The 27,878-nt window shown below is 37.6% G+C and overlaps 2 protein-coding genes across 2 annotated transcripts in view; both read left to right on the forward strand.

Annotated features, from left to right (window-relative positions):
* ralyl (RALY RNA binding protein like) overlaps window positions 1-4,106 on the forward strand; it is a 29,474-nt gene extending 25,368 nt beyond the window's left edge. The window contains exons 4-8 of the mRNA XM_054596405.1: window positions 68-115; window positions 902-1,092; window positions 2,997-3,110; window positions 3,320-3,477; window positions 4,074-4,106. Of these exons, the coding sequence (XP_054452380.1) occupies window positions 68-115; window positions 902-1,092; window positions 2,997-3,110; window positions 3,320-3,477; window positions 4,074-4,106 (544 nt within the window). The remainder of the gene's footprint in view (window positions 1-67; window positions 116-901; window positions 1,093-2,996; window positions 3,111-3,319; window positions 3,478-4,073) is intronic.
* Window positions 4,107-8,726: 4,620 nt separating this feature from the next.
* On the forward strand, window positions 8,727-26,785 carry lrrcc1 (leucine rich repeat and coiled-coil centrosomal protein 1). Its single transcript, XM_054625115.1, has 19 exons — window positions 8,727-8,869; window positions 10,094-10,299; window positions 10,437-10,502; window positions 10,615-10,782; window positions 12,750-12,916; window positions 14,654-14,845; window positions 15,304-15,503; window positions 16,246-16,411; window positions 18,760-18,908; window positions 19,885-20,089; window positions 20,382-20,521; window positions 21,599-21,800; window positions 22,373-22,558; window positions 23,557-23,731; window positions 24,215-24,378; window positions 24,776-24,984; window positions 25,209-25,346; window positions 26,190-26,325; window positions 26,540-26,785. Exons 1-19 carry the CDS (start codon window positions 8,826-8,828, stop codon window positions 26,648-26,650), a joined length of 3,024 nt encoding a protein of 1,007 aa, XP_054481090.1. The 5' UTR covers window positions 8,727-8,825; the 3' UTR covers window positions 26,651-26,785.
* The last annotated feature ends 1,093 nt before the right edge of the window (window positions 26,786-27,878 follow it).

Consider the following 27,878-nt stretch of genomic DNA (forward strand, 5'->3'; position numbering starts at 1 on the left):
AGGACACGCACAGCTATGCATTTAACTCTGTAACATGAAACTTAATGACTCTGTTTTATCTTCACAGTGGCTATGAGTTTGACTATGACTACTACAGAGACGATTTCTACAGCAGGTATGTAAAAAGGCGTATCTAATGGTAAATAAAAGTACAGTTTAGCTGAAATGGCCCCTTTTAACTCCCCACATCGTTTTCCAATCCCCTTTCTCCTGCTATTTTGCCCTTCACTGTTCAACCTCCTCTCTCGTCTTTTCAGAGACAGCTACTTAGATAAAGATGACTTTTGAGCAGAATAGTCCCATTTCCATCTGAGGCAAAGTAACCACATTATCATAGGCATAATGAATGTCATATTGGGGAGGTTTTTATTCCTTTCCGTTGCACTTACTAATGATGCTTTTATCCGCATAGGCGAGTACTGAATGTCAGATAGTCCCCAGGCTGGTCATTTGCGCTGGCAAGGCAGAGAATGTATCTTTCTTTTGACATTTTCATTGGATTGTTTACATCCTCTACTTTGCAATACCCCTGATGAGAGTTGAATCCTTCAGCTTTGAGTCATTGTTGCTATTTTGGCAATTTTATGTGTAGCAGGCAAGTGGGAACAAAATTTGATTGAATGGCCAGGAGATTGTTCAATACGTACCTCTATCATTCAAACATCTTTTGCAGCTTTTCTATTAGGTGCTTTCAAAGTGTTTTTTGTTGCTGCAGTAACAAAATCTCAACAAGGGAGTGACTCTTGAAATAAACCCACACCAGCACACTTTGCTATTCAATGGCCATAATACATCCAGAAATACTTCTCCCTGCTTGGAAAAAGATGAGTTTTTTTCTGCACTGTAATTCCTTTTGTAACATTTCTATTGTTTGAAGATTTTATTTCTGATGTGTCTTCAGACTCTTTGAGTACCACGGTCGTGTCGCGCCCCCGACCCGTGCTGTGATCCCCATCAAACGTTCGCGGCTAGTCGTCCCGTCCACACGCAGAGCCAAATCCTCCTTTCCAGTCAGGGCCTGTTCTTCCTCCTCCTCCTCCTCTTCCTCCTCCCGACCGCTCAATGTCGGCTCTTCCATCACAGTCCCTAAGCGTATGTTCTCTTTGTCCCTCTTTGTTCTCCTAATTCACTTATTTTCTGCTCTGCTTAAAGGGAAATTCAAGGTTTATAACAACTTAGGTCTTTATTTTTTGGCCTTTCTAGGTTTGATTAACAATTTACTCACCAAAGTGATTTATGAGATCTGAAAACTTGACAAACAGCAGGGAAATTAGACAGGGTTAGGGTTGCAACTAACTTTATTAAAAAAAAAGTATCAATTGTTTATTCTTTTTTATTAATTGATGAATCAATTGGTCTGTAAAATGTCAAAAAATAGGGGAAAATACCCATCACAGTTTCCTCGAGACCAAGTTGACGTCTTCATTTGTCTTGTTTTGTTCAAAGAAAAGCAGTAATTCTTCAAATTAAAAAAGCTTCTTTTGCATTCTTCTTGAAATGGTAAAAATGTCCAAATAATTCAAAAGGAGTCTCTCGTAGTGATGAACCCAAAGACAGACTGACCCTGTTGTTCTCCTCCGCTCCATGGAGCATTTTAGCGTCTTTTAGATCACTGTTTAGCTGTACAGCTGTTTTAGTTCACGGCAGACTGACTCAGTTAGCGATTAGCTACTGGTCATAGTGGAATTTAGCAACTAAAGAGACAGATCATTTTGTAGAAACAGATTTTTTTGAATATAAACAGAGATAAAAGAGTGAACAGATAGTGAACATTGGACTTACATTTGCCAGGTGGCCAGAAACTCGACTCCAAATGAAAGAACAAACAGTAACTAATTTACACATCAAGCAGTTATAGAGCAACATCAGCAAACATATAACTTAGTCATTGTTGTGTGAACAACTTGTTGTTCTTCCCCCAAGTGGCCCAAAAAAATCAATCACTAGTTTGACATTTTTGTTAATATGCTTATTTGCTTTCTTCCTTTCATGCGAGGATTGATTCGATTCTCATAAGGAGTGTTGCCAATTAAGCTACTTTCTCTCTAGATTTAGCGACTGAAGAAGAATAGCAACAACCAACATATTAAGGTATTTGTTCAGACCATCAGGGGAAAAAGCGAGAAATATATTGTAATTTATTTCCTTGCATGCTGCTCAGAGTAACCTCAGTAACTGGCTCTAACAGCATGGGTCTCTCCCTCTCAGTCAGTAGATGAGGGGCAGGAGTGGGAGTTCAGTTGTAGTGAGTTTCTATGGTTACGTCTTCCACACACCTTACAATTCTTATAAATAGCTACCGAGTCATAAATAGTTTTGCATAAATAAATACATAGTTTTAGAAGGTTAATAAAAAGTTGATTCTTTATGATGCATACACAGTAGGATATAGAATAATATGTTCTCTAATTCTGTCCTCGTACTTAAATCGTTGGTTTGATATACTCGCTCTCTAGGTAGATTTGATCTTTTAGCTTGAATAACTTTTTTGCTTCAAATATACAATGTCTCTGTAGTCAGTTTTTGGTATTTGGCTTAAGATTTCTCTATTAAGCCATATACAGGGTGATGTACAAACCACTCAACTTTATGCTAAATAATGTGTAAATAAAATGTCAAACTATTATTTAAGTTGGTGAAGACAGTGTTATTATTACTGATATGAACGACAGGAATGACAAAATATAAGATCCAGATTGTGTTAAACCTTAATTTCCTTTAATTGTTCAACAGTTGCATTTGTACTGCTCGTTATCTCACTCTTGGTTATCATTTTTATCCACATAATGCAACGCACTAACATATATCATTAACTTTGGCATCCATTCGAACGCCCTTTAACGATTTTGTCTCAGCTACATTTCTGGCAACGAACTTGGCCGCTGAAACTAGTTTGCGCAGTGCAGTAGCTGTTGTAACTGTTGTAACTGTTGTCTGTCTCCTTGTCAAACATCACATTAATTATGCTTTTTAACTTTATTAATGTATGCTCACAGTGAAGACGGACCAGCTCCAAACAATCAAGAAGGAGCTGTCACAGATCAAGACCAAGATCGACTCACTGCTTGGAAGGCTGGAGAGGATCGAGAGGCAACATCGCTCTGACGGCGGTGAGGTTTGACAGATGGGAGGGGAGGACGTGTCCGCTGGAAGAGCATGCATATAAACATGTGGGAATGAAAGACACACACAGGGCAAAGTGAAACAAAAAAATATAAAAGCTTTATAGAACGGCTTGTCTGAAAGAAATCATTCTGTTAGTAAAAATAAGATGTCAGTTCAATGAATCTATTTCGCTCTGATGTCTCTGGTTTCGCAGACATGCAGAGGAAACAAGAGGAGATGTGTGAGCGTCTCCATGGTGACGCAGCAGACCAGTCTGGTGGAGAGGAGGCGGAGGGGACAGCCGAAGTTGAAGCAGGGGAGATGACGGACGGCGGTGAAGATGACTTTGAAGATGAAGGCACCAGCGACATGGTGAGCAGGTCAAGTAGACATTTACAGTCTCAACAGGGAGAAAAAATAAGATGTTTTCTTGCATCTCAATGACAGAAAATCTGAAGCCTAAGCTGTTAATCAACGGCTGAATAGCCTCTCAAGATGCCTGGTCATGGAAAAACTGATTCTAATAAAAGCATTACATTTTTTTATAATATTATGCATAATCTTGAAACCAAATTACTGAACCCTGTAACTCTGATGAAGAAATGTAGCTTAATGTATGAGAGAATAATGAACTTACTTTTCCTTAACGTTTCCTCTTTCTTTTGATCTATCTATTTCTGTTTACATTTATTGTGGAAAAATTGCAGCAGAATAAAATATAACTCTTTAGTGTGTTTTTGTAACTTTAAAAGCAGTTCTAAATCCATTCATTCTGATATTTTGCCATTGGTACCTCATCAAAAAGCCACATATGTGACGTTATCAACAACACATTTATACAATAATAGAAATACAAATTCCTTGTTTCGTTTAAAACGATTTGGAGTTTAAGAAGGGCCAGTTATAAGAATGGATGTTTATCTCACTGATATCTATCTTTTGTTGTTGTTTTTTTCTTTTAATCGCAGATAGAGAACCACATATCGGACATTGACAACTGATTAAGGTCAGTGTTTAATCTCTGATTAAAACAGAATATCTCTTTATTTATATGGCGTTTCATTATGTGAATAGACTTTTAACAGTGTATGGACCACAGTACACCTTTTCAGTTACCAGCCACTTGTATTTAGCAGCAGTAGCAGCGATGCTGAAGATCTTTTGCTTATTTTTCCACTCTTAAACCGAGTAAGAAATGCTGCTCCTCCCGTCTTCTAAATGGCCTCTCATTCTCTCCGTCTGGGTGCGTGAGGAGAAGACAGCTCCTCTGCAGCTATCACTGATGATTGTCTGAACAGCCGCAGAGATACGACTCTGTCTCATCCACTCTTTTTTTACCATCAGACGACATTTAAATCCCCTTATTTTCTCTGTATGAACAAATAGCTTTGAGATTTAATTTGCTTCTTGGCTGACATTTCCTCCCTGCTGTCCTCAAGTGCCAGATATCGGGAATCTTTTTCTGCCGCTCTGAACATGATGGATCATTAAGATGATAGCATAATGAACTGTTTGTCCTCAGGTGGATATCTCAGTGGCTGCAGGTAATATCAAAAGCACTAGGTTTTTTTTTTTTTAATCTTGATTGCATCCCCTACCCCTCCTCTGTTTTTCATCTTGCAGATAAAGCTGCTAATAATGTAGCGACCTTTTCTACATAGGTTTACTGTCAAAGAAAGTCTGGTAATACTAATTAAATATCACTGCTGTCTGTCTATTCTCTTTTCTTTTCAAGTTGGGGAAAAAGGGAGCCTACAGTACAAGAAGAGGGGAGAACAGATGCCAGCAAAACCTTCTTGATCAAGAAGGTTTATTTGAAATTAAAGGAAAGCGATGACGGGAAAGACTGCAGCAGAGAGAGTCTTTCAAACTTGTTTTTTTGCTTGTTTGCCTCATTAGAACATGACACTCCTGATGTGAACTTCATCTTAATGCTGGTTATGAATGTTCTCCAGACGACCGCAAGATCACCTGCAAAGAGCAATCTATAATTCCCCTTCAAGCTGATTGCCTTTCTGGAAAGTAAGGACAATATATTGTGTTCTTAATATATAATGGTCTGTATTGTGCATAAAAATAAATTTATGTGAACCAAACGCCCTCTTTTGTTGTAATGTTTGTTCTGTTTCTGTGCATTGAAAACTGTGAAGAGTCGAGACGCTGGCAGAGAGAGGAGACTTGATAATTATGTGATTTTGCTTTAATTGTACATTTAACTGAAATGTAATTTATTCAGAATGTGTCCACACAGTGTTGTATGCATAACATGTTTGTCATCCGTTATACATGATAAGATGCATTTTGAATTCTGTTTACATTCGGTCTGTTTGGTAAAAAAAAATGATGATGGATCATTTGTATTCATTGCATTTGTTGTACAGCTATGGATGATAGCAGTTTTTGAAATAAACCAGTTCCTCCCAAAAACATAAAAAAACAGACTGAGTGAGTCTTGTGGCTTTCATTTTTACAAACAATCGAGGAGGGGAAATACACATCGTGTTTCTGTGGGGGTTTTCTGCTCAGTAATATATATATTTCACACCTTCTCATTCAATGGTTTTTCTTTATTTTTATTTTTTTCTACATTGTAGATTAATATTGAAGACATCCAAACTATGAAGGAACACATATGGAATTTTTAAACAAAACCACCTAAAAGTGCAGTTATTTAATACCTATGTGAGAAAGAATATTTTATTATTATAAGCTCTAAAAATGAATTTATTTGCATAATTTGTGTTTCCACCCCTCATGTTTATAGGATCAATTATTCTTATTACAGAAGCAGTTTCAAATGAATGTAAATCACTATATTTGTCATATACAGTACCAGTCAAAAGTTTGGACACACCTTCTCATTCAATGGTTTTTCTTTATTTTCTACATTGTAGATTAATATTGAAGACATCCAAACTATGAAGGAACACATATGGAATTATGTGGTAAACAAACAAATGCTCAACAAACCAGAATATGTTTTATATTTTAGATTCTTCAAAGTAGTTGAATGAGAAGGTGTGTCCAACCTTTTGACTGCTACTGTACAGTGCCCTTGAAAACTACATGCTTATGAGCGATAAGTGGTGGTGGGACAGCAGCAGATGGCATTTCTAATTCACTCACTTCATTAGCACCAGATCATAATTTCCACAGGTTAAGGAGGGCCATTGGCTGGTTTTCAGGTATAATTGGTTCTATCATTGCTGGCTAGCAGCCAGTGACTACAGTGATCAGTCATGCAGCTCCTCTAATATGGACAATGTTCAGTGCGTGATGAACTCAATCAATCACCGGCCTTTCACTGCTGGAGGAATTATGAGTATAATAGGGGTCAGGTTTTTTATAATACATCTGTGATTAGCCGTACTTGAGCGAGGATGCAAAACCTGCAGCAAGCTTCGTCTCACAGGCCTTAAAGTTAACAATAGAGCTAATGTTCAAGTTTTATGAATTATATTTTAGCGCAAGCCAGCTTAAGGAGTCGTTCATATTTAATATATTCCTCCATGAATAATGGCAAAATGGCAAAGCCTTCAGTCATCAGCTAAAGTCCTTCTAACTCTTTGTTCTTGGTCGTCAAAGTTGATTATTTCACTTTGACTCAAATTACTTTTCACTTCACACTATTCACTGAATGCAATTTGTCACATATTTGTTTTTGTGATTGTCACTTTCAAGCGTTTAAAACCATTTGTGAGGTGTAAAATATATTACACTTGTCTTCTGCAGCATTTCTTTATTATTTTGTTGTAACTGACAAAAGCCAATATTGATTTTTCTATTGCCATTATCTTTAAAAAGGTCTTTAATTCTGATTCAGAAATGCCCTTTAGTATTGCTTTAATTAAATATACTGTGTCCTTAAAGATTCTTGTGTGTGTGTGTGTGTGTGTGTGTGTGAGGCATCATAGAGAGATACACAATATATAATTAATGCTTCAACAGGGAGATTGTATTCAGTTGTTCACACAAATGGCAGATAAAGAGCAAAGAGTCATTTTATTTGAAGACTTTTATTGTTGCTTTGAGACACAATTCTCAATTATTCACAAACATCTTTGTTTTGCATGCATGAAACATTGTGTTTTTCATGCAACAGCTTGTGTCTTTTTCTCTCTCTGTATTTGCCACATGTTTTCCTGTGTGATTGCTGCCAGGAAGGGGGTAAACAGCTGGTGCTTAAAAAGAATCAAGAATGAAGATGTGAAAAACTGAAAGCAAACCAAACATCCTTTATTTTTAACTTGTTTCTTTTCACAGCTTCAAGATAAGTAAACACAAAGAAACAATGTCAGTTAATCACAGGGAGTGAAGGGAGCAGACACAAAAACAGTAATGATGTGTGAGTGATTAACAACATGGGGCTGAGATTAGCACATTTATAATAATTATAAATGCTGTAAAACTTTAAATGTATATGGTTTACATAATGGACAAACAATGTTTTTGTATTTTCTCTTTCATCAATTTAGTCACTTTTAAATATATTTGATACAACATGTAGGTTATATGTTTTTGGTTTATTTAACCATCAAAAAGCTTCAAAGTGCAGTTGAAAAAAAACAATATCATCTCAGGGTTCATTAAGAAGCTTATTTGTCTGCTTACGAAGATGTAGATAAATGATTGTACTTTTTACAAAACTTAATTTGTTTTATCACTTAGCTACTAGTTATACAGATATACAGGACCAGTCAAAAGTTAGGACACACCTTCTCATTCAATGGTTTGTCTTTATTTTTATTTTAATTTATTTTCTACATTGTAGATTAATATTGAAGACATCCAAACTATGAAGGAACACATATGGAATTATGTGGTAAACAAACAAAAGCTCAACAAACCAGAATATGTTTTATATTTTACATTCTTCACAGTAGTTGAATGAGAAGGTGTGTCCAAACATTATTCATTAGCAGTGGTATAAAGTATTTACTGTACATTTACCCAAGTAACATCTGGAGTACAATATTTTAAGGCCTAATTGTACCTTTAGATGAGTATTTCCATTTTCTGCTTCTTTATACTTCTACTCCACAACATATTTAAGGCAAATATTGTTGATTGATACATTTAGTTACTTTCTAGGTTAAAGTACACAAATAATGTTTGATGTATTATAGATTAAGATAAGACTTTATTCTTTTATTTTATTTACAAATGTACTTAAATCCTATGTGGGAAATTCACATTCAACTGTTATAATTAGTATTTGAATGAGAAGCTGTTTGACTGGTGCTATATATATATATGAATATTTTTTGATGCTAATACTTTTGTGCACTTCAAGTTAAATAAAGTTTAGATGCTTTTACTTTACAGAGTATTTTATTGGTATAAAATAATATTCATTGATATGAAACCTTTGACTGAATGAACGCTCCTCGGTGACGGTAACCAAGGGAACACAAAGTCCCCGGATGTTACCGCTGCCTACGTCATCCAAACAGGAAGTACTATGCTAAAAGCGGCTATTTCAACTTACTCGACAGTAGAGAGGCTCAAAAACAACAACAACACACGTTTTATGACGAACTTTGGCTGCTAGGAAATACAACACAACACTTGTTGGCTATTCCAGCTTTCGTAACTGTGCTTTGTAAATGTTTAACCACCCCCGAGCTCGATAGCATGTGAACTTTTGCTGGGATGCTAAGCTAACTGAGCTAAAGGTTTCATTAGCCTGCAGACTTGGTGCTGAAGGGCTGCATGTCGTCATGGGAGACAAGGAGCTCAGTCTTATTGACAAGAATATAACAAGGTCACTTTTTATTATTATTATTATTTGTATTTGTATTTGTATTAGTAAAAGTTCAGTATTATCTGCAGCATTTACTTAACATACCTGAAGTGACTGTTACTCTTTATGCAGCAGATTACCTCCTATCAGACTAGTATGTGTTAGCTAGATTATTGTTATTAATGCATTCATGTGCAAACAGCATTTTGTATACTGTTGAGAAGTTAAATCAATAGCAATGCATCCACTTTAGTGAGCTCATTGCATGTGTGTATGTGAAATAAGATAAGATAAGATAATCCTTTATTAGGCCCACAGTGGGGACATTTACAGGATTACAGCAGCAGAGAGGACAGTGCAAACAAGAGTATTCACAGTAACTGAAATATTATATATACAGACAGAAACTATTATAACTATTGTATTGCACAGTGTATTAGTATTGCAGAGGTTTTTAGTGTCAAAGTATCAAATCTTTTCTAAAAAGTGTCTTGTACCTTTAGCTGTCAGATAAACGCAATGCAGTGAAAAGTTGAATACTTACCTGTGAAAGTTTAGAGTATATATATATATATATATATATATATATATATATATATATATATATATATATATATATATATATATATATAGATATAGAGAGAGGGCTGCACGGTGGTGTAGTGGTTAGCACTGTCGCCTCACAGCAAGAGGGGCCCGGGTTCATTTCCCGGGCCAGACAACCTTCTGTGTGGAGTTTGCATGTTCTCCCCGTGTCAGCGTGGGTTCTCTCCGGGTTCTCCGGCTTCCTCCCACAGTCCAAAGACATGCAGGTTAGGTTAATTGATGACTCTGAAATTGCCCATAGGTGTGGATGTGAGTGTGAGTGGTTGTCTGTCTCTATATGTCAGCCCTGTGATAGGCTGGCGACCTGTCCAGGTGAACCCTGCCTTCGCCCATTGACAGCTGGGATCGGCTCCAGCACCCCCGTGACCCTTAACTGGATAAGCGGTTACGGAAGATGGATGGATGGATATATATATATATATATATATATATATATATATATATATATATATATATATATATATATATGAAAGATGTACTGAATATCTTTTGATTTTCCACACTTTTTGGGACCTTCCAAAGACTCGTACATCTTAAGAAAACTTTTCCTGAAGAGCAAATAGGTTTGACCACAAAACTCACATTTTTTATTTTCTCCCGTGGTGAATCTGTCGTTTCACCTTGTTGCTCCCTGTCTAGTTTGCTCGATGTCCCCGTGAGTCCCACTGTAACATCCCTCAATCTGCACTGCAATCACATCCCGGGGATCGAGGGCCTGACCTCGGCTTGGCACCTACGACACTTGGACCTTTCCTCCAATTGCATTTCTAAGATTGAGGGTCTAAGTTCCCTCACTTTCTTGAGGACTTTGAATTTATCCTGTAACTTAATCACCAAGGTTGAAGGTGAGTCTTTTGTCACCATTTTACTCTGACGATAAATGTTTCAGCTTTGTGGGTGTTCTCCAAGTAATAATTCTTCATTACAGACTCTTTGAGCTGTGGAATCACTCAGTTGTTAATGCCCCCTCCCTTTACCTCAGGACTGAATGGCCTTGTGAACCTAACAAGATTAAACTTGTCCTACAATCAGATAAACAACCTCACTGGTAAGTTAAACACTGACTAATACAACTTGTCTCATTCTTTCTCTACACTCAAATAAAAGCACAAACAAGGGATTGAAATATCCATGTTGTTGATTCCTGATGTCCTTTTTAGGCTTGTTGTATCTTCATGGCACGGAATACAAACTGAAGCACCTCAGTCTCCATAGCAACCATCTGGACAACATCGATCACCTCCTGCAGTGCCTGCTTGGTTTGCAAAGTTTAAGAGAGGTCACTTTGAGCCTGGATGGAAGAGACAACGCTGTGTGTAGGGCACCAGGTAAGACATAACAATGTTATTTTTGAGTAGTTGTAACTAGTGTTTTGACTGTAATATTACCTGAAGACTTGTCCTTTCACAGATACACTGTATCAGTACTCTTTAGCTGATATGCAAAAAAAAAAAATTACTCAAGAAGGTTCAATTAGAAGAGGTTAAAGGAAAATTTCTGGTGCAGACTTAAAAGTGTCAGGTTCATCAAACCTGTGTCGGAAGATTCTTCATGAAATTGGGTGTGTATATATTAACATACACTTCAGTGTATTGGGCACACCTAAGTATTAAAATAATCCAGTTTAATTTACCACTGCAGGCTGAAGCCCCATCTTTTTAGACTGCACCTCAACACCCGATGCTAGCCCTTACTCATTTCCATCTCTTCTAACTATAAGGCAAGATCTGTTATTTTTCATTTTTTAAATACATGTATACAGTATATGCATAAAAAGAAGAATTTAAAAGCAGCAGTATTTGTGGGCCGTAACCTAGTCCTCTGGTAAACTTTCAGTCTTTCACCTTCACTTCCAGGAGTATATATCTATGTATGCCAGTCCTCATGTCCAGGTTTAACAGATCTATATTCCCCCACATACCCACAGGCAAACAGACTATATAACTATGTGTTTCTTATTTTTCTTTCTTACACATTCTCATCCCACACTCTATTAAACACAAGAATATTTACATTAGAACCAAGCAAGCTTACATTTCTTTTATTCCCATCAAGAAGGGGAAAGGAGCGTGAAGCTTTAGTGGAATCATACAAAATATCCATTAGAAGTTATACATTTGATTAATTTATTCAGAATTTGATACAAATTTGTCTTTTGTATCCTCAAAGAAAAAGGCAACCTGTCAGCTTTTAATATTTCACTCGCCTCCATTAAAAAAAAAAATCCCCCAAAAAATCATTGCAACAAGCTTGGTGTTTGTTTGAGAGGGCTGTATTTTTAATTTTTTGAGACATCTAGCCATGAATACGCTTATTGTAAGTTGCTTTGGAATAAAGCTTCTGCCAAACCGATGTAAGATAAGGGCATAAAACTGACAGCCCTGAATAAAACGTTACCAAATAATGCTCAGTTCTTGTTGAACACGTGCTTATGGAACTTTATGATACTTTTTAAAGGCTTTATATTTTGCTATTCTGTCAACCAGATTTCTATCAATGAAGGTAGACTAAATATTAGAAACAGCTCTCAATTCAACAGCACCACAAACCCCAGACTCAGTTGAACGCTTTAATCATCATGAAGGTAGGATCTATTAAGGCTATAATGATTACATCGTCAGTATATGCTATAAACGGCTGATTTGTTCTCCTCTCTCTCTCTGTCGTCTGTGATGCATATCTCAGTAATCCAGAGGGTTATTGTTAGATGCTGCAGAATAACTGACTCCTAACTCTCCCTTTGTATTGTCAATAATAAAAGCACAATGGAAAATCAATGGTAGTTGACAGCTACTGATGGTAATGACTGGTATATCTATCTCTTTATACATCTTATGTCATCATATGTATCTTTTCATAATTGTATTGACTGAATTCATATGATTGTAAAATCTTTGCAGTGCTTTCCCTAAAATTATGCTGTGCACCAATTATCCATAACTTCCAGTTCATGATTGATTCACAGCAGTAGCTGTTGGAAGCAGGTACTTAAATCCATGAGGGCGCACCTAAAGTATTCTTACAACCTTTGCTGTCAATGTGTGAAGTTACACTTAGAGTGCTCAGTTCTCATTTGGGGAGCTGCATCAATAGTGCATATGAGGATAGCACACTCAGAGGAGAAGTTATTCATTTAGATATAGATTATTCTATTTTGTCACCACCCTAACGCCTGATGTGTTAGCAAAGCCTTAAACCACTAATGTGACAATACTATATAATGGTGTTCGTGGACTGTCTCGCGGCTATTGTCTTGTCAGGTTTTTATAATGTATGTGTGTCTGTCTTGCTGCAGGTTACAGAGAGATTGTTACTCAGTCGTTGCCTCAGATCTCTTCTCTGGATGGTCTGGACCGGCTGGGAAATCCATCACATCTAGGTCCAGGGAGTCCCTGTGATATCCCAGGTCTGGAGGACTATGTGGACCTCCTGCTGTCCTCGGATACTAGTCACAATGAAGCGGTAAGTTTTGATGCCATACCACCATTAGTAGCCTTATATGTATTCCATTATATTTCCTTTTAATTAGTAGTAAATACACAAGGGTTTATAAACTTGTAAACATAAAATGTATATACAAATATACAGAAAGAGGAAACCGGGTTTGATCCATGGCCGCACAGCACTTCTGTGTGGAGTTTGCATGTTCTGCCCGTGGCAGACTAGGTTATCTCTGGCTTTCTCCCACAGTCCAACGACATGCATCTTAGGTTAACTGATGACTCTTAATTGCCCGTAGGTGTAAGTGTGAGAGTGAATGGTTGTGTGTCTCTATGTGTCAGTCCTGCAATAGTCTGGCGACCTCTCCAGGGTGTACCCTGCCTTCTCCATATGTCAGCTGGGATCTGTTCCAGCATAAGCACTTCCGGATAATGGATGGATATGCTCTAAATATAAAAGACTGAAATCTGAGATAACAAGGTGTCCAAGTAGACCCAAAGTGTAGCAATCCCTTAAAAAATGATAATTATAGTAGCGGCAGTCGGTTCAGTGGATAGCAGAGTTCATCAATCTCATAGAATCAGGGAAGAAGTTGTTGCTCAACCTGGTGGTTCTTGCCCTGATGCTGCAAAGTCTCCAGTCTGATGGGAGGGAGGCATACAGTCTTTTTGCAGGATGGGTTGTGTCCATCATGAAGCGAGAGGCCTTTTTTCCTGCACCGGCTGTTGTAAATGTCCCTGATGGTGTGTAGACTGCAGGCGATGATGTTCTATGCAGCTTTTAAAACGCACTGCAGTGACTTTCTGTCTGCAGTAGAGCAGTTACCGTACCACACGGTGATGCAGGAGGTGAGGATGCTCTCCACCACACACCTGTGGAAGGTGGTAACGGGCTGAAGTGCCAACAAGACCAGTGTTTTTCAGCTTCCCGTTAAAAGTAGAGGCGTTTGTGGGCCTCTTTAACTAGGCTGGTTGTGTTGATGTTCAAGGTGAGGTTATCTGAGATGTGCACCACAAGGTATTTAAGGCAGTAGACCACCTCGACAGCTGCTCCTCTGATGTGGAGAGGATTATTAAGTATAAAAGTACATAGTACAAAATGCAATTTTGCCAGGTCTAGAACAGACTCTATGTCTACTGCTTTATCTTATGGCAAAACAAAGAAATTACACAGTAAAACTTTTTAATTCAAATATCCACATTTTGCATTTAAAATATCTCAGATAAGTAAATAATGAATTTGCCTTTGTCAGTGGATGTGGCATTTTGTATCCAAAATAGTTCAAACCAGAATCTAAACTTGTCTAAAAATGCCAAACTTTTATTTCACATCTGTAAATTCATATTTGGTAAATGTATATACACATGCATGAAAAAAAGTTTTATATTCCACTGCAGAGCCTGTCCTCTTATTTTCCCAAAATCTTAACAGAAAAAAGGTCAGTATCGTATACTGAAAGCGGGAGACCTATTTAATTAGGACACTTTGTGAAGTGATGGTGCTGATCGTTAAGCCACTGTGTCATCCTTTAATTAAAGTAGTGCTTGTAAATAGCAGATTCCCAGTGGTCACTGAATGGTTGGAATATTATTTAATTAAGTGGATTTATACCAGTAAAATAAAAACAAGTTGCTTATTGAAAGTTGAATGTTAAATTCATGGCACAAGACGTCAAAATCCATCTGTTTTTCTCTTCAGCAAAACCATCTGCAGTGTAACACAACGAAAGAAAAAATGAAGTTTAAGTTTCCATTGCAGGTTAGAGAAGACGGCCCTCTCAACACACCCCGCATCAATGAGATACTGACCCAGTTTCGTCAGCGGATTGCCTCCGAAGCAATCACAGATCCAGTTGCACAGGTTAACGCTACTGTGGCCAATCCAGCAGACCCAGTTAATGAAGAACGCATCAGGAAACTGGAGCACCAGGTGTCCCAGCTCATCCAGAAGGTGCTTATTTAGCACTGCTGAAAGCCATGAAGTCAACAATTTAGAAGTTATTTGTGTGAGGTATACAGCAGGTGAGAGTGTGGGAAGAAAAAAACATTGATGGATTAGATTTAGATAAAAAAAAAGCAGTACTTAGCCTGTATAGGTTATGGTCCTCTTTTACAAAATATGTTATAAATGACATATGATGTTAGAAACTGGAGTATTTCTTAATGCTTAATTTGTCCGTTCTAGATTAAGTATTCAGGGTTTCCAGGCAGCAGCCCAGCTTTGATACCACAGCTAAAATGTCTTAAGTTTGAATTAGATTTACATGTTTTTTTCCCCAAGTGTTACAGTTCAAGTTGCTGCGATGTCTATCAATTATATCCTATGTTTAATTAATTAATGATTTAATTGGTATTTATCCAAACAGGTAGTTGTCACATATTTTGAGTATTTCTATGATTTTTAACCAGGCTCCTGTCGGTGACAAATCCAGTAGCCCTACTAATTCTGTGGCAGCGGTACGGAAAGCCAAGAGGGACACCGATCGCACGTCAGAGAGTGAGTGTGACAGCGGGAAGGAAAACAGGAGGCGCACCAGGATCCCCAAACATCGTAACAGCGTAACAACGAGGACGACCCCCAAGAAGATAAAGGGCCGGAGATCAGACAGGTGATTCTCCACCTGTTTATCGCTGCAAAAAAAAAACATGTTTCAGTTTTCAGGTTAACGTCTTTGTGATGAGAACAATTTGTTTTGCCGTCATATTAACGCGTGATTTCCCTGATTTTGTTATAGTAGCTCAATGCCAACCACACAAAGCCTAAAAATCATCAGAACTCTCTGTTTTCTTTAACAAAATCAGGGAGTCTACCTGAGTAAGGAAAATCAAACACACTTTACTGACACCCAATTGTTTATGATGGTGTAATTGACAAAGCCTGCATTCCTGATAATCAAACACAGTATTTGCATTGCATCAACCTAATATCATCAGGTATCTTGATGATGAAGGAAACCCTTTTACGTCTCAGCTGGAAGGCGCTGATACATTTTCTTCTCTGAGGGATGTGGTAAACCTTCTTCCTCTCTGTTAGATATTACAACTGCCATCTGAGTCCCATGATTAATGATCGTGCCTCAATGCTCTACCCCCTCATCTTGCTTAATCAGCCACTGATGACGTGTTCAGGGTTTAGTAATTTAACTTAAGTAAGATCCCCACTGTCCTCATCGGAAGCAAGGTGATTTTGAAATATTAGCTCCAAATTCAATTCAAAGTTGTTCAAAGTTGTTTGCTTACCTATAACAGTCAGCAAGTTGTCTGCTTTGACCTCTTTTGAACCAGAGGTTGAGGGCTGTTTAACATAAATTTTACAGCTGGTTCAATACCTATGATTTGTTTTATGTGCAGCGATCAGGAGAATCATAAACAGAGGAGTTCAAAGTCTGCTGAGGGGCACAGGAGGCCGTCTGGCGGTACAGCCTCAGCGGGGCTGGTGAGGAGAGGAACTGTGAGAGCTGCTGAGGACTCAGGCAACATGAAAACCAAGTCCACAGAGGAGGAGGAAACCTACAGGGTACGACATGGATAGGTCACCTGCAGTCTGAATAACAACTTGAATGTAATGAATATGAAAAAGGTTATGTCTTTGTAGATTTACACAAAAATAATACAAAACAACATGCACATACAGGAACAGAAAATAGATACCCCTAAAACAAAGACAATAACAAAACAACATCAACATTTTCCATTCGACTTCTTGCTCGTTCTGAGAAACTAGGTAAATAACCTAAAAAAAGTCAAGTTAAATGCATTTGTATAGTACATTTCATACAATGTTAGCTCACTGTGCTTCACACACAACAAATATGTACAAAATAAAAAGGGTATCAATATATATTCAGTTACATAAATAAGAAATAAAAATAAAATCCCCTGTCCACCCACCAATCATAAACAAACCCACCTACACATACCGAGAGAGAGAGAGAGAGAGAGAGAGACACAGAGAGATGGAGGCACTAGCTTTACATAGGCATGAGGAACTGGGAGCTCTTAAGTGCCGAAGTGGTTCCAATGATACTTCCATGATACATTATTTAAGGTTTAGTCAGGAAACATCAGCCAAAACATCACCCTTGGGAGTCCACCATCTGTTTGGTTATTAAAGTCAAAAAGAAATACCTGCATAGAATAACATTGTGTTTTTTAGTTAATCATTGTGTTCTTCAAACAGGTGCAACATGGACATAAGCATGAGTAGAAATAGCGTATTTTCTATTCCCCTTTGATATACCAGCCACTATTTTTCTTATTCTTATTATACATTTGAACCTAAACCTTCACCCTGACTGAGAGTGTCCAGCCCATGCTTAAAAAATGTAATTCTGGTTATCCAAAGACTTAGCATTGAACTACTCTGACATTGTCGGACTCATGATAGACAATTTTATTTAGAAAAAAGGATCTTACTTGTCAAAACATGTTGCCTACATTATCCACAACTCAACTCGGGCTGCAGAGGTCTGGTAAACTCTCATCTCTAAACTCCACAATTCCAGATTTTTTGTATTACAAACTTGTAGTCCTCACACCCAACTGACACAGACTCAAGTGACATCACTTAAGGCAATTCATCAAATTTCACGCAGCTCCCTGTGGAGCCACACAAGGTTTCTATTTTTTTTTAAAATTTGTTCATACATATAAAACACAATATATTTATATATATATATGTATATATTTAAATTTTCAAGTTCTTATTTTTAAGATCTTAAGTTGATGCCACGGAGGCTGCAATATCATCTATTATCTTTATTTAATGTTTCATTATCTTTATTTAATGTTTCATTATCTTTATTTAATGTTTCATTCTCTTTATTTAATGTTTCATTATCTTTATTTAATGTTTTATTTTCTTTATTTAATGTTTTATTCTCTTTATTTAATTTTTCATTCTCTTTATTTAATGTTTTAATCTCTTTATTTAATTTTTCATTCTCTTTATTTAATGTTTCATTCTCTTCATTTAATGTTTTATTCTCTTTATTTAATGTTTTATTCTCTTTATTTAATGTTTCATTATCTTTATTTAATGTTTTATTATCTTTATTTAATGTTTCATTATCTTTATTTAATGTTTCATTATCTTTATTTAATGTTTCATTCTCTTTATTTAATGTTTTATTATCTTTATTTAATGTTTCATTATCTTTATTTAATGTTTTATTCTCTTTATTTAATGTTTCATTATCTTTTATTTAATCTTTATTTAATGTTTCTTTATTTAATTCTCTTTATTTAATCTTTATTTTTTATTTTCTTTATTTAATGTTTTATTATCTTTATTTAATGTTTTATTATCTTTATTTAATGTTTCGTGTTTGTCACAGTCGCGGTGCAGTGACGTCACATCATGATGTTTTCACGGATGTTTATCTGGACGGCTCATCCTCCTGTATACCGGTGTGCCGGATTACGGTGTTTTTCACGGTACCGGTACCGGTGGACCACCGGTGGCCGGCTCAACCTCCTCTAGCTAGCATAGCTAGAGGAGGTTGAGCCGCCTGGGAGCTAGAGGAGGCGTCCCGGTAGAATCCCGGTGACCGGGAAATAGGTTCCGGCGATCACCGCGCATTGCATGCCGGGTAGATTTTTTTTTTTTTTTTTTTTTTTTTTTTTTTAATTCAATAACTTTATTGAGACATTTGTTCATACATATAAAACACAATATATTTATATATATATGTATATATTTAAATTTTCAAGTTCTTATTTTTAAGATCTTAAGTTGATGCCACGAAGGCTGCAATATCATCTATTATCTTTATTTAATGTTTTATTCTCTTTATTTAATGTGCATATGTCAGCTGATACGTGAACCTTTTGAAACAATAATATTTGTGTATGTTCATGTGCCAGACTATTGTGGAAGAGCGTGACCAGGAAAGAGAGAGGCGCTGGAAGGCTGAGCAGGCTGTGAGGAGACTAACAGAGGATCTAAAGGGCCTGCAGACAAAGGTCAGCGAGGAAAAAGACCTGCAGAGCATGGCCCTGCACACCACCGACAGGTGAGAGGAGAACCGGCACACAGATGCACGTTTTCACACAAACTTCCACACAAATCGGTGCAGTTGCTCTAAAGCAGATATCATGAGGAAAAGGGAATAATTGGACTTGTCTCTGTGGATTATAGTTGTCAACTGCTTAATGTATTCTCATCTATTTCAGCCCTCTTCATCTTTTGTATTGGCTCTCCTGTGACCAGGGCGTGCTGCCTGTCTCATTCTTGAACAATCAGTATCGATCCCACCATTAAAAATCCTCACTATCATTGTCCTGTAGCCTTGCATAACATCAAGCACTCATTTTGCGATATTAAAGCTATTAGTATAAACATCATTAACATACACACCCTACCCGTACTCCTTTATGTGAGACAGCTTGGCTTTGACGCTGCACACATAGAGCCAGGTGTTAGTATTATAAGTATCACACCCTGCTGAGATTAATCTGCATTATGGTTGTAATTAGAAGCCTGCTGACAAGCATATGTCAGCTGTATTACATGAATCAATCTCAACTGTCACTGTGCAATGGCACTGAACACGGCAGCTACTGTTGACTCCCTCACTCATCAGGTGACAGATTACAGTGAAATGACTCACCACGGCTAATTAAAGAGGGGGCAACTGTAGGTGGTCCTATGTTTTTTTTGTACTGTGTTTCCTGAATTCGCTGTGTGTTCTTTCATTTTTTTTTCTTTTTACCAGACAGCCCTTTTATATGTTTTTTTCCTGTCGCTGCCATTTTCACTATATTTCCATTTTCTCTTCCTTTTTAGATAAGATTTTAACTATGCTGTAATGTCGTATTTCTTCAAGTTTACAGGCTATCACATTTTTAACAGCAGGCAATAAAACACAGGTGGCAATCAAGGGCATCACACAATTGGTAGTGGTTGCCTATACCAGTTTCCATACACAGTAAAAACAGTCATTCAGGGTATTCTTCCTGCTGTTCTTATCGTGTGTTCTCCCCATACAGACTGAAAGAAATGTTGCTAAAGGAGCGATCGGGTCGCTCGGAACTGCAGACTCGTGTTGAGGAGCTGGAGGGGAGGTGTCAGTCCCTCACCCAGCAGCTGGAACAGGCCCGCAGCACTGCAGAACAACACAAGACTGCACTGTGCAGACTGGAGGAGAGCATCTCCCATGGAGAGGCACTCAGGGCTCGCCAGCAGGCTGAGGAGGTACAGTACAGTAGTTGGTTCAGAATACCTGAGAACTCTTGTATCGCTATTTTGATACACATTGTGTTCCTTCAGATAGGGAATCAGAGCAAGCCTGTTTAGAATCATACACCAGGAAAATATCATGCTGTTTTGTTACCTACAACTTGAGCTTGTTAACTCCCAATGTCACTATTATTTTTTATTAAACCAGTGTAATAGTTCAGTGATTTCTCCTGCAGAGGGAATGTATGCAGCAGCTCTGACAGTATCTGATAAAACATGGTATTAAACATGCGCCGACCTTCCTCAGATGAAGCGGCACCAGGAGCTGGAGAACAAGGCAGCAGCTCTGAAGAGAGAGTCGGACATCCAGAGAGCCTCAGTGCGTCAGTACAGAGACAAAATGCAGCAGCTGCATGAACTGCTGGCATCCAGGGAACAAGAGCACAGGTACACCTGGAGGGTTTTATTCTGAATCAGTGCTAGAAGGGTTGCATAATATCAACTTTATCCTCTATTAAAGGGAGAAAATCGAAAAAAGTTTTCTGCCAAATATAGAATGTTTTTTTGTTATTTCACATGAGAGGTTTTTGGATTTCGCTCTTCTCACTGGTTTGACGTAGGCAGGGCTCAGTTGGAAAACAGTGATAAACATATGTGTGTGCACCAAACAGTATTGAGCAATATTTGAATCAAAATAAGATGACTCTTGCTGGGTTGTTTGGGTTGTCTCAGTCAAACCAGATAAGTTCATGATATTTCGTGTCTGTCTTAAAACAATAGTTGTGTGCCAAAATGAACACTGAAACCGTTTTTGCTTGCTGTTATAATTCCTCCTGTTCAATGTCAATCATTAGAATATCTCTTCCCAACTCTATTTTATTAAATTGGAGGACGAAAATGTATTCCAAAGTTTAACTTTAATTTCATTTGAGGTTTCAACAGACTAAATAAGACAAATAAGTGTATTTTCTCCACAGCCTTTTTTAGAATGAAATCCATTCTTTTTGTTGCTATCCCTCCACTGCAGCTCAACAAGACGGTTTGTTTCGCAAAAAGGTACCTTCCTACCAAAAAGGCTGTCTGATTAACTCAGACTGCTGCAGCCTCATGTTAGTCTCCTATAAACCTTTGAATACATTCTTTCAAAAAACGAGGGCTTTGGATCTTGACCCCGATCACTTGTAGTGCTTTAGGAGGTGATCTTTTAATGTTGGATTTATGAACAGGAGGACTATTGTTATAAGAAAGAACCTATACTTTAAGATTTGAAAATCTAAGTTTTTGTGGGGTTTAATATTTAATAGCTGTAATTAATTTCTTATTGTAGCAAAATTCCTTTATCGATCCACCTTTTAATATTTACTAGTGGATATTAATCTCATGTCAAATGTAACATTTATCATTTATACATAGATTCATGTTATGACTTGTATGTTCTTTTTTGCACGCTATCCTGTTTGTGTTCAGGCCCTGGCAGCCTTTAGAACAGCTCAGTGTACCATCCTTGTTTGTATTGTTTCACAGGAAGCAGCTGGATTTGCGTTTGCAGCCTGGCGGGGCAGATTTCAGAGAGGCAGTGGCGAAAGAAGTTGCATCACTGGAACAGAGACACGGCCACAAGGAGGCGGAGCTGCAGGAGAAGCTGGCAGAGGGCAGGAAACAGTATGCCGCTCTGGAAGACGAGTTCCGCATGGCGCTAACCATCGAGGCTGCTCGCTTCTCCGAGGTCTGATTAAAGATGGATGCATGCCATACAGATGGCCTGTAATCACTGAAGTGTTGTCCTAAATGTGTCTCTACATTCTCTGTACAGTTATGCTGATAAATTCATACTGTGTCTAGTAAAAAGTAAAATGATTGACCTGGAATTGACCCCAATCTTGATAGATCTAGCATTAGTGTGAAAGCTGAGATTGAACTAAGGTTGTCTGACTCTGGACAAGTTGTCTGTAATTGACACAGGAAGAAAGTTATACAAAAGGATTAGATTTGAATTAATCTTCTCATTACAGATTTCATTCACACATTCTGCATAAAATGAAATCTAGTCTTGATTGCTACTGTTCAAACAATTTTCTATAGAAAGTCTGAATTAGATACAGATTGTCAGCCTAAAGCTCGCTCATGGAAACCTTTAAAAATATGGCTTCATTTAAATACATAACTCTGAAACCTTTTCTGTCAAAATGCGACCTTGATTGATCACATTGGAGAGTAAGGTAATGCTCCAACCAAAGGGCTTCACTCTGTTCAACTCTCATTCTCATTCGATTCCACTTCCTCGCTCTGCTTCTGTAGGTAAAGGAGGCTTGTGATCAGATGACTGCAGAGCTGTTGGGGCTCAAGGCGACCCTCGCCCAGTCCCAGCAGAGGGAGAAGAAATCGGGTTCGCTGGTGCAGGAGCTCACAGCCATGGTCAAAGAACAGAAGAACCGCATCGCTGATCTCATCAAAGCCAAGAGAGACGCTGTCACTGATCTGAAGGTACAGCAGTAAAGTAAAAGTTATTATTTCGAATAAATTCTCTTATCAGGTTTGAAAAATCACGTCATATATAAGCAGTGTTGGGCGAGCTACTTGTTGAGTGTAGTGACCTAAGCTACCAGTTACTCTGCATTAAATGAAGCTTCACTACACTGAAACTACTTCCTAGAGAAATGCAGCAAGCTAAGCTACAGCAACATGGCAACATGGCAAAAGTAGTTTAACTACATCAAAGCTTTATCTTTTTTTTTACAATACATGGACAAGCATGCGCCTTACTACTATAGAATATGCACCTGCCTGGCACTAATGTACAGAATACTACACTATTGCTGAAGCATATTAATATATTTATACAGTGTATGCGCAACTCAATTCCGGTCCATCTTCACCCTCTGCCATTTTTTCATCAATTAAACACAACCTTTGCGTCTGTATTTTCTGCAGCAGAGACGTTGTAGGCATCAGTTTAAGTAATGGTACACAATGTCATTGTTATGTTTTTTTTGTCCCAGTCCAGTCCTGCTGTCAGTTATTTATACATATACTGATCCCAGAGCAGTTTTATTTCAGACTGCAGGAGAAAACTCCCGTTCTCTTGAGCTTCAGAAATGCCTGGGAAAATGTAGCTTGTGTGGATGCTACTTACCTACTTGTTTAATAAAAAAGCTGAGCTACTGAAAAGCTATTTAATTCAGAAAACAGCGACTCTAGCACCACGCTACTGAGAAATGTATTTGGAATAGTAACGCCGCTACATGTAGCACCGCTACTGCCCAATACTGTATTAAAGATACAATAGAGATAACAAGTTCTGGGCATCGGTCATGTGGTTCAGCCTGAGCCTTTAGGAGACTCTGAAGAACTCCTGAATACTGAATGGTCCAACTGCTTTTCCATCTGTCAGCCATGAGAGATGGCTGTTGATCATTAATACTAATCTGTCTCTCTCTCTCTCTCTCTCTCTCTCTCTATTTCTCTCTCTATCCCTCTGGCAGAACCGCCTGCATTCCTTGGAAACAGAGGTGGCGCAGGACCGGCGTCTCGTTCTGCAGCTCGAGTTGCTCAAGAAGGACAAGGCTCGACTGCTGTCTCAGCTGACAGCTCAGGAGTCTGTGATCGATGGCCTCAGGGCAGAGAGGAGGATCTGGGGCCAGGAGCTCGCTCAACAAGGTGGGAGGCGTCCAGGAGGGCACATGTTCCCAACTTAGAAATTGCCTTTTAGTACAGGGACACTTTGACAACCAGTTTTAGTTGCTCATCAGACACTAGTACATTTTCCCCTTGAATCAAGACCTTCTATAAATTGGCCAGCAGTGAGTCACTCACTTTAAATCAGTTTGAAGGAGACATTAGCTGTTTGAATTAACACTTTATGTGCCAATGTTTAATTTCATCCGTAACAAGTAAAGCCTGTCATCTGGTGGTTATTTGGGAGAAACACAGTAGACAGTATATCTTCTGAAGAAAAACAAACACAGAAGTATGCTTTGCATAAGGTGTTAAACTACACTAAAACAAGGAAAATAAAGCTAATAAAAAGAGGAATCAAGTACATAAAAATAGACAAAAGACTAATAGATGTTAAAGAGGTCAAATTTAACAATAAAGTGCTTTCATGAGAGACAATCCAATTTACAATTTGATTTACAAAAGGATCGTCCTTGGCTCAGGATCGTGGACGCCTGGAGGCAAGGATAGAGGTTCTGGGCGCTGAGCTGGAGACTCAGAAGAAACAGAACGAGAGGGACAACGACGCCCTAAAAATCAAGACAAGAATCATTGATGACCAGACAGAGACCATCCGAAAACTCAAAGAGGTAGAGGGAAATAACATTTCCTTTTACAATCAACACTTGAAATGATGAAGGCATTTGCAAATGACTAGGTAGTTCAAACTGTAAACCATACTTTGGTGTGTCATTTTTATCTCTTTACTTAAGATTTCATTAAAATATTTTTTTCTTCTTTTCATAAAATGTACCAAAACACCTGCTTCATTTGATTATTGAAATCAGTATGTCCTTCTTAAAAACAAAAGAGCACATCATACAAGAACTTGCCACTACTTTAACGTTTGTATTTGTGCATTTTACCATGAACATATTATGTGACTAGTTTGTGTGTATTATATATTTTTATCTATATGTCTTCTGTTTTTATCTTGGTACACACTGAAGCTAATTTCTCTTCCCCCTCTGTCGTCTTGCTGTCTAGACCCTGCAGGAGCGCGACGATCAGATCCGTCGGCTGAGTGAGGAGGCGGTCAAGGCCCAGAAGAGGTTCCAGCAGCAGCTGGAGGAGGAAACGGCTCAGCAGGCTGAGCTGAGGGAACGTCTGGAACATCTGAGTCTGCGCAAGGAGGAGCTGAAACAGCAGCTGGAGGACAAGGAGGCAGAGCTTGAGGAGATCAAAAGAGTTTACAGGCGAGCATCCCATCACAAGCACACACAGACATAATAGATATATAGTATCTACACACTAGGATACACAAGAAAAAGTCATTTGGAAGTATTATTTGATAGGAATAACTGATGTTGTACTGTTTAGAGAGTAAAGACCGCTACAGCTAAAGACCTGAACCAGCTCCCCCCAACGTCTACCTGATCAGATCGGCTTCTTCACCATCATCAGTTTTTTTTTCTACCAGTGATTCCAGTAAGAAGTGGCAGGCGAAGGCGGACCTGCTGACACGGCTGGAGAACCAGGTGAAGCGCATGAAGGAAAACTTTGACTCCAAGGAACGTTTGCTGCTGGAAGAAAGAGATAAAGCAACAGAAGCGAACAAGTATGACACAACATGACATCCAAGCACAGCTTTCAAAATTCTTCAAAAATCTGCTGTTCTGTTACATTTTGGGCCCATGTGTAGTTATCAAGTCTCAGTTCTAATAGCCTACATGATGTTATTTTTTAGCTGTATTGGGTTGTTATAAATTAAGTGCATGTTAAAGATAACCTTTTTTTTTTTTACAGAGTAGGCACAGTTTTACAGAAGAAGTAATTATCAGTAACAATAAAGAATAAGAAACATGTTGTTACTGTAAGACTAGTTTATTGATATAGCACATTTCAGCAACAAGGGAATTCAAGGCGCTTTACATAAAACATGAAAGGCCAAAAGTAGTGTAAGTAAGTCTAGTGTTCTTCATTCTGTATTTCCATATCGGTCAGAATGTGCACAAATGTTTGTGCCATCATTGTCCACCTGCTGGAAACAGGTAAGGACAGCTCTGCAGCTTTCTTTAATCCTGGAGGAGAAGAAAAGCAATTCTGACATCAAGATAGTTAGTGAAATTATTTTTCTCCAAAGTGTAAAAGGAAGACCATTAAAGGAAGATAATCACTCTGAGTCTGTGTTTTTGGGCTATAAGGACTATAATTAAACATGGCTCCACTCAACTGTCTCCCAAAACCCATTAGATAGAAAACTCTGAAGATTCATAATTGTAATAACATACATAGTTCCCCTGAGACAGAAGCAGAAGATAAATACAATATTAATTTACATTTATGTCAGTGATCTCTTCTGGGGCCGTCCACCCTAAAAAAGGTTATTATACCAGGGCAGTTAGAGTGAAACCCAAGTGTCTTGTGTAACTTTATGTTTTATTTGTTGTTTGTCTTGCAGAGCTGCAGTAGAGAAGTTACACTCTGTGGATGATGCATTTCGCCGACAGCTAGAGTCCTGCCAGGCTACCCATCAAGCTGAGTTGCTTCGACTGGCGAATGAGAAGCAGAAACAGATTGAACAAGCCAATCAGAAGGTAAAATATAGAAGCTAGGATAGTTTTCCTCCAAGTTGGAAGGCAGAAACAGGGGCTTTGTGCCAGTGTGTTCATATGTGACCGATATGAACAAAATCTAGCCCTCAACTCTAATGTGTATAAGGATTAATCAGTGTGTGGGAAATACACTAAAAATAGTCTTTAATCTTTGATTTCGTACTACATATAAAGTTGTATCTGTGTGTGTCTTCAGGTGTTTGAAGTGGAGGAGGAGATGCGTCAGCTCTTGGAGGAAACGGAAACTAACAAGAGAATCATGGAAGACAAGATGAAACGTCTCACAAGTGTACTAAGGGACTTTTAACTAATTAAATATGACTTTGCAGCTATGGCAATGTATGAATTTAAACACTGGAGTATAATTATTTATTTTTTTGAAATGAATAGATTTATGAGTTTTTTTCATATGTTTTATGTTAAGTTATTGTTGTATTCTAGTTTATCACGATGTATCTAATAAATGCTCTCTTGAGTAAATATTTGTCTTTTCTTAAAATTATCCACAAATACATCCACTTACAGTACCAGTCAAAGGTTTGGACACACCTTCTCATTCAATGGTTTTTCTTTATTTTTTTTATTATTTTCTACATTGTAGATTAATATTGAAGACATTCAAACTATGAAGGAACACATGGAATTATGTGTTAAACAAACAAATGCTCAACAAACCAGAATATGTTTTATATTTTACATTCTTCAAAGTAGTTGAATGAGAAGGTGTGTCCAACTACTTATACTTACTTATTTGATTAACTATCATTCGTTTGTAAATCTTTTTTTTAAATCGTAGTTTTAAAGTCTTTTCTTTCTCTATCATGTATAATGTGTGACGGACATTGTATTGAATATTTCTGGATGAAATAGGCTATATAACAAGTTATATTCATATTATAATGTTTCCAATCAAACCCTATGTTCTCATCTTAAGGTTGTGTTAACTTACAGTACCAGTCAAAAGTTTGGACACACCTTCTCATTCAACTACTTTGAAGAATGTAAAATATAAAACATATTCTGGTTTGTTGAGCATTTGTTTGTTTACCACATAATTCCATATGTGTTCCTTCATAGTTTGGATGTCTTCAATATTAATCTACAATGTAGAAAATAAATTAAAATAAATAAAAACCACTGAATGAGAAGGTGTGTCCTAACTTTTGACTGGTACTGTATTTTAAAAAAAAAAAGATCAATATTTCCCTCTTAAAAGCAGATTTTTGTGGAAACACTTAAAACTAATTAAGAACAAGTATCTCAAATATGTACTTGTGTACAGTACCAGTCAAAAGTGTGGACACACCTTCTCATTCAACTACTTTGAAGAATCTAAAATATAAAACATATTCTGGGTTAAAACATAATTCCATATGTGTTCCTTCATAGTTTGGATGTCTTCAATATTAATCTACAATGTAGAATAAAATAAAAATAAATAAAAACCATTGAATGAGAAGGTGTGTCCAAACCTTTGACTGGTACTGTATATGACAAATATAGTGATTTACATTCATTTGAAACTGCTTCTGTAA

Source organism: Anoplopoma fimbria, chromosome 3 (assembly GCF_027596085.1).
Source record: "Anoplopoma fimbria isolate UVic2021 breed Golden Eagle Sablefish chromosome 3, Afim_UVic_2022, whole genome shotgun sequence".
Classification (NCBI taxonomy): Eukaryota; Metazoa; Chordata; class Actinopteri; order Perciformes; family Anoplopomatidae; genus Anoplopoma; species Anoplopoma fimbria.

What these genes read in the sequence shown, in the direction of transcription:
- lrrcc1 (XM_054625115.1), top strand. Translation starts at nt 8,826, where the DNA reads ATGGGAGACAAGGAGCTCAGTCTTATTGACAAGAATATAACAAG. An exon ending in AGGAGGAGGAAACCTACAGG is followed by an intron (nt 16,412 to 18,759) that starts GTACGACATGGA and finishes TTCATGTGCCAG; the next exon opens with ACTATTGTGGAAGAGCGTGA. An exon ending in ACGCTGTCACTGATCTGAAG is followed by an intron (nt 22,559 to 23,556) that starts GTACAGCAGTAA and finishes TCCCTCTGGCAG; the next exon opens with AACCGCCTGCATTCCTTGGA.